The 10,688-nt window shown below is 35.7% G+C and overlaps 1 protein-coding gene across 1 annotated transcript; it reads right to left on the reverse strand.

Moving 5' to 3' along the window:
- Positions 1 to 7,409: 7,409 nt before the first annotated feature.
- Positions 7,410 to 9,002, reverse strand: LOC110167033 (transmembrane protein 252). Its single transcript, XM_020932331.1, has 2 exons — positions 8,758 to 9,002; positions 7,410 to 7,635 (listed from the first exon to the last, which is right to left on the reverse strand). Exons 1-2 carry the CDS (start codon positions 9,000 to 9,002, stop codon positions 7,410 to 7,412), a joined length of 471 nt encoding a protein of 156 aa, XP_020787990.1.
- Positions 9,003 to 10,688: the final 1,686 nt, after the last annotated feature.

Here is a 10,688-nt window from a genome sequence, read left to right on the forward strand (position 1 = left end):
AATTCTAAAATCAGTCTGAGTTCACAAGTCACTTATTAATGAATTACTTCTGTTTTATTCATGACCGTAACATTAGTTTTGCTCAGGAGTAGTTCACTAATGCGCCGTCATTTTTCACCTTTACGTTTTCGTCTTTCTTACCTTGATAGTTGTGGATAAATTCAACCTTCTTGAATGAAGATTTGGTGATGGGGCAGATTTATGAAGCTGGTGGAAAATACGCAAGACATTTCCACAGATATTTTGCCGTAGAAAAGCATTAACCAGGAGTTCCAGCTGTTCTGAAAAAGGTCTATAGCGAATAAACATCAGGAACTGCATATCCCATGATTCATTTCAGTACAGACAACATGAAGTATATGTTTTTTACTTGAATTCTTGGGATTGTGACAGTAATAATTCACACCAAAATTTAGTCAGGGTATTTTAAAAGCTAAAAAGTATCCTATCTCTCCAAAATTTCACAATAAATATCATACCCTGAGATGTATATCGTGATAATATCGTACTGAGAGATTTGGATATCGTTACATCTCTATTTTAGAGTTAATGTATATTTTTGCAGTATTGAACATTGAAACTAAAGAAATATATATACAGTTTTGTCAATATCATCCACCACTTCTCCTAATACTCACTGAACACACTGAAAAATACAGAAAAAAGTAATTTTCCTGGTCATGAATTAATACGTTTTAGCTCTTTCAATATGTTATGTCATGTAATGGTTGACACGCTGTTTAATTGCAATATTTCAAAGTCTATGTGCAGCCATTTTCACTTTGTTCACCTGTCATAACGTTTGAACTCTGCTCTCACATGTGTCACTGTATATTTTGTGTTTTCATTTTAAAGAACAAATGTAAAAAAAAAAAAAAACAACAGCTGAAGAGTCGTTTTTTATGTGTGAACGAAGGGTATCTACGTTATATCGCTTTAATCATTCGTGTAGGAGATTTTAGTCTGCAATGTATTCCCTCTTTCACTCGTAATAAAAATGTGAGTGTGCATTGGATACTTCAACATTTTGTGATTTTGAAAGTATTTAAAAGTGGAATATACAGTTTGTAGGATTCTTCAGATATGAGTTAACGCCTTTCAACATTTTACTCTGTATCGAACTGTATGTTTACATTTTTTGTTTTGGTTCTGACAATAATTATCCAATCACAATGCAGACAGAGCTTCTCACTTTGGGTTGCCATATCCTTTGACTAAAAGTGGGTTCTTTATGATAAATTTGTCCCCAGTATATGGCAATTAATGCTGCTTTAATTCAGCTTTATGAGAGCATTTTAGACTATGGAGACAAGTATGAGGCGGACCCTTCACTAGAAAAGCAAAGCTGACTCTTAAAGGGACGGTCTGGAATTTTGGACATAGGACCTCATTTCCTAGTGATCCAGAATGTTGGAGACATGTGGAGACACTTTTAAAAATATTCCATCCAGTCCTTGTATTTGCAGAGGTCGCTGGTGCTAGGCTAGCACATGTCAATGGCCATAGTTATCCTGTCACTAAAAACAGTCTTGCCCACTTCACAAAACACCCAAAGCAAATCTTTTATTACGCCAGACTGTTGATGTAAATGTCTGTGTTGATAGATAAATGTTTGAAATAAAACTAACCTCGCATCACATCAATCACTGCATGTTGAGGGACTATTTTCTCATATATCAGTCCGCCGCTGTCAAGCTTTCTATCAGGAAGTACAACTCACTGCTGCTGCTCAGACATAAATCCTTCAAATGCAACGCTGATTTTAATTCTAAAGTTATTCTATCAACACAGACATTTACACTGATAGTTTGGCCTATTAATAGCTTTGCTTTGAGTGTTTTGTGGAGTGGGTAAGACTTTTTAGTGGCAGGCTAACTATGGCCATTGACATGCACTAGCCTAGCACCAGCGACCTCTGCAAATACAAGGACTGGATGGAATAATTAAAAAAGTGTCTCCACACATCTTCAACTCTCTGGCTCTCTAGGAAATGAGGCCCTATGTCCAATATTCCGGACTGTCCCTTTAAGCCATATTAGACCTCCTCAAACAAGTAACATGTACTGGGAGTTTTCAAGTTAACAGCTGCCTTTTACCTTTTGTTCAGTAGAGATTGACAATTTCAGGGCGGAAGTTATGATTATAGTGACATTATATGGAGTTTGAAACACAGTGGAGCACTTCCTGTATTACCACATGGTGTTTTCTGTTTGAGAAGAAGTGTGTGTTAAACGTGTGAATGAAACAAAACACAATTTCAGATATAATTTTGATAAGGAAAAAAACATAACATAGATTGGAAGAGTGTAACATGGATCCTTTACACAAACACAAAAATAAACAGCCATGATGGTAGAAATCACTGACACTTCTTGTTTCAGGCCCGATGGTTGTGCCTGTAGCTGTAGACTTCAGATAGTGCCCAGATCTTTACTGCATGGGCTCAGATCTCATAAAGTTGAGATTGTGTCATTAACAGGGCAGTATAATGTGCAGTGGATATCCTCCTGGATGTATTCACTCTCTTTATCTGTCAGCCATTACACATTATTGCCCCATTCAACTCTTTATAATGTCACGCTCTGCCCCAGTGAAGAATGTGTGCAGCAACAAGAAGGGCTCCACGTCACAAAGGTGCACAAGTCAAAGCAACTCAAACTACAGAGCTTCAAATTTGCATCACTAAAAGGTACACGCAAAATGTCTTAATACATTTAATAAACCCCAATGCACACACAATAGGTCAATGATGGTTGTGCCTAATGATTTTTTCTAATTGAAATCTTTTGTAATTGTGCATAATTAATAACTAGGGATGTGACAATAACTGAAATATTGTGATATCGTATCGTCAAAGTTCTCACAATAATATCATGGACCATCACAATATATCGAATTACGAGTCTCTTTGCTTAAATTAAGAGTTATGGTGCAACAATAGGTAAGAAAAAGACAGGGGGAACTACATAGACCATGATCCTTTGCTCCATTTCAGTGCAGACTACAAGTTCTAAGTGCTTCTTAGTCTTAGTGTATTAACAGTTTTGTTTGCCTCCACAAAATATTGCAATAAATATCATACCGTGAGATGCATATTGTGAAAACAGAGAGATTTGGAAATTGTTACACCCCTAATCATGAGCCTCCCCATCATATCGTGAGCTTTCCCACGATATCGCAATAAATATCGTACCATGAGGTTCACACCGTGACGATATCGTATGGTGAGACTGAGATGATATTGTTACACCCCTAATAATGAACCATAATCGTTAATACTAGGGATGTAACAATAACCAAAATATCATAATATTGTATCGTCAAAAGTCTCACAATAATATCGTGGGCTTTCACAATACAAAGGGTTCCCACGGTCATGGAAATCCTGAAAATGTCATGGAAATTTAAAATAGTGAAATTAATAATCATGAAATTTTGTAAATTCAGTGAAGACATTTTAGTATTTTTTTCACGCAACTACATCGTTCTGTTAAGTTATCATTAGGCTATTATGATTATTTCTGAACGTAATCGCCTTTTGTTTAAAAAAGACGACAATAAATGCACTGACAGTATTTTGAATGTTAAAAAACTATAAAACCAAACCATAAGGTGAGTGGAAAGGGTTAACATTTCATATTTAGCCCTAAAAGTTGGATCAATTCTACACATGAAGGTGCTGTAAAGTCATGGAAAAGTTTTGAAATTTTGTCCATGAAAAAGAGTGGGAACATTGAATATATCGAATTACAAGTTCCTTTGCTTAAAAACACGGTTTTATAGAAGCAACATCTAAACATCGGGAACTACATATCCCATGATTCATTTCAGCGCAGGCAACATGAAGAAATATGTTTTTTACTTGAATTCTTGGGATTATGACGGCAATGATTCACACCAAAATCTTGTCAAGATATTTTAAAAGCAAAACAAATCAGTGTCTCCAAAATATCACAATAAATATCATACTGTGAGATGCATATCGTGATGATATCGTATCGAGAGATTTGAATATCGTTACATCCGTAGTTAATATCCAGGTAATTGACTGATATTAGTACTTCTGCATTTTAGTAAAGTTGACCACACACATTAGTCCATTAGTTCAGAGAGCTTCAGACAGAGCAGCACCTACAGTTAGTGTCACACCCCAAAACAAAAACATCAGTATTTTTTGAAAACTTCAATATGTATAGTTAATATGATGAATTAAGATGCAGGACCACGCCTCAACTACCTTCTCCTCCTCCCCAGCGAACCACAACTCATTTCCACCACGCCTCTAATTTCTCTATTTGTAGCAGTCTTTCCCATCATCCCAGTTTGTCTAACTCACAGGTGTCAAACATAAGGCCCGGGGGCCAGATCCGGCCCTCCAAGACCTTTAATGTGGCCCTTGGGTGATTTTCTACTAAAATATTTTAATTATATTTTCTATTAAAATATTGGTAATTTTCTACGTCGCTTAGCATAGCAGCGTCTCCAGAGCCTCTGTACGTGGCCCCTCCCACCAGAGCAGAGCCTCTGTACGTGGCCCCTCCCACTAGAGCAGAGCCTCTGTACGTGGCCCCTCCCACTAGAGCAGAGTCGCTGTACGTGGCCCCTCCCACCAGAGCAGCACAAATGAAGACTTGTCTCTTTCCAAACGCTCTTAAAGGACGATCGTTTTGACTGTTGACCGTGACACCCTCATCAGAAAAATGTCCAAAATAAGAAAAGTGGAGCCGAGTGCAGGATTTTACAACAAAAATTGACTTATTCCTGTTTGCATACAAGTTCATGTTAAAACTTTGTGCTGAAATTGTATTTTTCTTAAAGTTTCAGGTTGTTCATAATATTATAATATTATAATAAGAAAGAGTTCATCAATTTAAAAAATGATTTCTGTAATAGATTTGTGTTTCTCTGCACAAATATTTGAACTTATTGTTATTTTTGGGGTTTATATGCCATGAGTTTTCTGATCCGGCCCCTTTGGGATCAAAGTTGGTTGGATACGGCCCCCGGAACAAAATGAGTTTGACACCCCTGGTCTAACTCGACTTCTTCTTCGCTCTATGTCGTTGTTGCTAGTGAACTAAGCTTTATATTTTGATGTGATAGACTTTTCACACAGGTCCATATTCTGGTTTAACAGTCTGACTTCGGGGACTAATACGAATATCAATAAAGTAAACCAAGCTATGGTCATATTTTTATAGTAATACTAATATATCCTTGTATTTTAAAGGACCCATATTTTCTTGTGTCTGTTATAATGTTTTTTTTTCTGATCCCAAACGTGCCTGGATTTGTGTTTTGTTTCATTCACACATGTTCAGCACACACAAACTCTGCATTTTTAGGCTGAGCTCTTCTCTCGAACTGAAAAGAACTTGAATAATTTGGATCATTTCAGACCAGTCTCTACTGAACTAAAGGTAAAATGTAGCTGTTCACTTGAAAACTAACACAATGAATGAGTGTGAATGAAACAAAACACAACTCCAGGTATATTTTTGATGAGATAACAACATTTTTACATCAGCTTTGTGTAAAATAGAGCCTTTAAATTCTAATTAACTTCATCTGTGAGTGAAAATTTATATAGGTTTATCAATAAGTACTTTTAATTGAATTTAGATAACCACTGAAACACTAGTAGTTTTCGCTCTTGACAAACACTACATAATTTTGCACTTGTCTCTGTAATCATTTGCCTTTATGGGACGTGAAGTCATAGTCGGATGTTTTCAGGAGGATCAGGCTGAGCACAGCAGCAGTAAAGTGTGGGAACTGTGGACTTTATCATGGAGAGAGGGAGGGCACTTGTACAGGCCTCTTACAAAGCCTGGGCTGCAGAACTACAAAGATACATACAATTATGCTAAATTTAGAAACATTTAACATTTTAAAACTTATTTTAAATGTCCTATATTACATAAAATTTACTCTTGTGAGCTTTAAGCCTCCTCAAAAACATATCTAGAGTTGTGTTTTGTTTCATTCACACATTTTTGAGTAAGTCTACAACTCAAAAGCTCAAAATCATGTCATGTAGTGGTAGTTTTTGAGTTAACAGCTACTTTTTACCATGTTTTTAATCTCTACCGCTCAATAGAGATTAAAAACACAGTGTAAAATATAATAAAATAACACAAAATAACCTACGGAACCAAGGCGGAGAACTGAGACATAATATGGGTCCTTTAAAACTTTTGTGAGGCTTTCGGGAGTCAAGTAAGTCTGAGCAATGCTATTTCATTTATCTAATGTTGTTGTGGCAATTCCAGTGATTTCCAGAAAATATATGACAACAGATTTATTCTCTGAAATGAATATTTAAACTTCTAGAAACATGTGCTCTCTTTCTGTAAACTGACTGCATTGCATTTTGGGCAGAGGGATTCCTTCCTCGAGCTCAGACATAGTTTTTCTCAGTTTCTCTCGCAGCCTGCCATGTTAAACCATATATATATATTTACCACTGGCATTATTATGGGTAGGTATTTATAGGCCTATATTTTTCCAAATGAAATTGATTTTATGTGAGTAGAAGCAGGCCTGGGTGCAGATCAAGCTGAGTTTTAAAAGAGTGCAAAGACAACTCTCTTCCATTACATTATATTACCCTTCTCAAACAAAGCACAAATATTTTAAAAGAGGTTGCAGTGCGCACTTTTGCACCCCTGTATACCCAGACCTGAGTGAATGCCAAAGTTATTTTAATGAAATGTAAAAAAATGACACATGAAGTGTATTATGGTGTTGGGTAATTTCAGCAGAAGTTGTGTGATAGATAATTACGCAACATTGACTCTTGTGAGCTTTAAACTGTGCTATAATGTTACCTCATCAGAAAACAGACCTGGCGTTGTGTTTTGTTTCATTCACACTTTTGAGTAATCCTGCATATAGTCTGCATGTAGTCTGTCTACATCAAAATGCTCTGTGCCACCTTGTGATATCATGTAGTGGTAGGACTCTAAAATATGCAGAGTCTGTTTGTGATGAGGAAACAGCATTATAACAAAGATCAGACAACAGTACAATCTTAATTTAAATTAAGATTTAATTTACTAATAACCCCTACATTGCAAAATACTTGGAGAACTGAGGCATTACACAGACCATTATTATATTTAAACAGATTTTTATTTTTTTTTTTAAATAAAGTGACATACAATACACAATACAACATTCAACAAAGTCTGTGTGAGCAAAATGTAAACATATATAGTAGAAAATGGTCACAAAACTAAAGTAACTGTAACATGCATTGTCCAAAATAGTGCATCAGAGTCTGTCTTTCTACAGTACTGTCCACACCAAGACCAGGGTCTGGGCCTCTCCTCTGGACCTGAGGATCTCCATCACTGGACCCTGAACATATTCTGTGCTGCACCTGTCAGGGGTCAGGGGTCACGGTGTCACGGGGTGGGACATTGCACCACCTGGCTGTATCGGGGCGGAGGCTCCCAGCTCCAGGTGCAGTCTGGGGCTTCAGAGCTGTCGGGGCTGTAGAGAGGAGGGGCCACCGTCAGCACCACCTCAGAGGGACGCACCAGAGGAGAGGGAGACTCAGGGGGGGACTCGAGGGGCCGGCAGTGCTGGGTGCTCTGGGATTCCTCGTATGATGGAGGGAAAGATCTGGGTCTACAAACAAAACAAATAAACAACACATGGTCCACTGGTTACAAAGCAGGTACTACTGTGTAAGAATTTAGAAATAATTATTATATGTTCTTATACACTGTAATTAAACCGCAGTAAATCATACTGTATGTTGAAAAATACATTGTAATACTAATAAAATATGACTGTGTTTTTTCAACCTACAATATGATTTACTGTAAAATGCAAACACCTGTGATTTGTTCATTAACAGAAACATTAGTGTACATTAGATACATGTTAAAAGTTACATGCAGCTACAATGACAATAATGTTTTTAGCTCCGTGTGGCGAAATTCAGCTCAAGCACATAAAGAATACAATTTCTTTTTTTCCAGTCCTGCTGCTGCATAGATTCTTTATTATTATTATTTTTATTATGTTTATTATGTTAAATCTGCTCATTCTGTTTATTCACAGTATTCTCAACATATTTAATGTTCAATAATTCCCCAAAATATATAATTGAAATAATAATTGAAATAATTTTATAATAATTTTTTATAAATATATTTGTAAATATATTTATATCGTCTGTTATTTACTGTAATTGCATGTATTAAAATATATCTGAGACAAAGGTGTTGTATTATCAACAATTATATGGATTGAACATGTGTGTATGTGTATAGAGGTTTTCCCAGAATATTAAAGTAAAAGTGCACTTTGTAACTTTTCAGGAGGACAGTCTGCACCTGCTTATCTCCACTGAAATACTTTTACTAGAATGTTCCACAGTGTTGCATTAAGCATGTCCATGTTACAAGTTAAATGTGTGTGGAGAGGCAACTCGCTCACAATTTAAGAATGGTATTTTTGAGCAATAAAAACAGCTACAGTATAAAACATTATAGAAAAATAAGATTAATGCCGTACTGTGGAACATACAGCCAAACATACAACCCATGTTACAAGTCAGATCTATGGAAACTAGGACTTACAGTAAGAAGGCATGGTTTCAGTGTATTTTAGTGCAATAAAAACAGTAAATAATAAAGATTAGCTTATTCTGTCACTGCAAAACATTCTTCAGTGTAGGAGAAAATATAACATTTCCATAAAGACGAGCAGGTGTCAGAAGAGTTACACAAGTATTTCTCTCACCTGTCTATAGTGAAGACGTGTATCCGAGGCCTGGGAGCTCCTCTGTGGTACATCTTGCTCTTCAGACTGAGGAACACGCTCCAGAACACCCCACTGATCATGCACACGAAGCCCAGCGCGATCATGATGTAACTCGGAACCACCATCAGCTCGTGGAGGAAGGCCAGGCACACCCCGCCGGAGGTCAGGGCGAAACCCAGCGCCGGGAGGGTCAGACGGGCCAGGGACCAGAGCTGTTTCTTCATATTCAGATCAGAGTAGGGCAGGTAAAAGTACACAGTGTGGATAGAGGAGCGTGGATACAGGAGAATAACGTGCAGAGAGAAGGGGAGGGAGCAGGGAGGGCCTTCTCTGTTGCACATTAACAACACAAACACTGGATATATTTACGCACCAAAAATTGTTATCTGAGTTCTAGTAAACCGATTATCTAATTAACATGTAAACACTTCAATCTCATAAACATAACCTTGTAATCTTTCTAGACGTTCACACCTGTGTTTTGACCAGAAGAAACATTTTGCGACTTAGTTTGAGTTTATTATCACAATTTATAATTTTGCTTTTTATTATTATATTATATGCGTCCAAATCAATAATCAATAAAGTTCATCAAAGTGAAGTCTAAAAGAGGGCAAACTCATGAGATACAAAACACAAACATTAAAGTGGCAGTGTTAAAGATTGAAAGAGTTATTTTTAGTTTTAACTTCACTGAGTAACACACACATGATGTTTCTTTTGTGCATGTAAACAAAACTCCAACCAAAATCTGATTATTGGGTTATCTGATTACTCCAGTTTTTACATTTTACTGTCCTTGTAAATGTTCTCAAAAGATAAAGTTTAAGAGATAAACGTTATTATGTAGTAATGTAATTATGTGGTAATGTACTGCTGGTGAATCAAAACATATTTATTTATTGTAATTGTGACATCAATCTGTGCAGGGACTGTAAGTAAAAAACCTGACTTTTTGCTAAAATATGGCACGTGACATTTTTTTTTTTTTTAAATGTTTTTTTTTTTTTTATGTTTTTTTTTTTTTTTTTTTTTTTTAAATTAAGGACAATAAAGTAAAACATGAAACAATACAATAATAATAAACATGAAAATAAGACACAAATACCTAAAACTCCTAACCTAACTAAAACAAACTAAAATAAATAAATAAACTAAAAATAAATAAAATAATAAAAAATAAATAAAAGAAACAAAACAAAACAAAACAAAAAAGCATTAAAAAAAGCCCACACTATACAAAAAAAACAAAAACAAAAAAAAAAAACACCACCACCACCAACAAACACATTTTTTTTCTTTTTTACAAAGGTATGTCTTATGTCTTTTCAGCATGGTCCCTGATAAAAAAAAATAATAATAAAATAATAAAACTAAAAATAAAGAAAGACCACAGTATACAAAAAACAAACAAACAAAAAACTAAACTAAAAAAAAATAATAAAAAAAAAAATGGACATGATGACATGACATTTTTTTCTTTTCTTTTTCATGAGGGTATGTCTTTTGTGCATGGTCCCTCATCACATAAATACAAATTTAGATCAGGAAATTCTACAAATGTTGCACCTGTTTTGTGGATAAAAATGTGTGTAAAATGTAGATCAATAATTACACACTGAAGATGGCGGGGGAGTGGTTTGGTTGGCTCATCAATGTTTTTCAGGAATTTCTTTGTGCATTTCGCTGAAAATTTTGATAGCTGTTTTCCTATTTTCCACTTTGCGTGCAACATTTTAGGATAATGATTCACTCCAAACTTCATGACTTAATAATTTACAAGAAAAATGCAAATGTTGTTGCTCTCAGAAGTTGAACAAATGGATCACCACGAACACTATTTAAAGGTGCACTGTGTAACTTTTCTGGAGGAGGGTACTGCACACACACACCCCCCAGGGAATGTTGAT

This window comes from Boleophthalmus pectinirostris, unplaced genomic scaffold (genome assembly GCF_026225935.1).
Source record: "Boleophthalmus pectinirostris isolate CB_2022bp ecotype Guang Dong unplaced genomic scaffold, ASM2622593v1 HiC_scaffold_4, whole genome shotgun sequence".
Classification (NCBI taxonomy): Eukaryota; Metazoa; Chordata; class Actinopteri; order Gobiiformes; family Gobiidae; genus Boleophthalmus; species Boleophthalmus pectinirostris.

Bases quoted from the DNA above. Each gene is read 5' to 3' on its own strand.
- LOC110167033 (XM_020932331.1), bottom strand. From the start codon at position 9,002: ATGAAGAAACAGCTCTGGTCCCTGGCCCGTCTGACCCTCCCGGCGCTG. The intron at 7,636-8,757 runs GTGAGAGAAATA...TTTTGTTTGTAG, and splicing joins CACGTCTTCACTATAGACAG to ACCCAGATCTTTCCCTCCAT.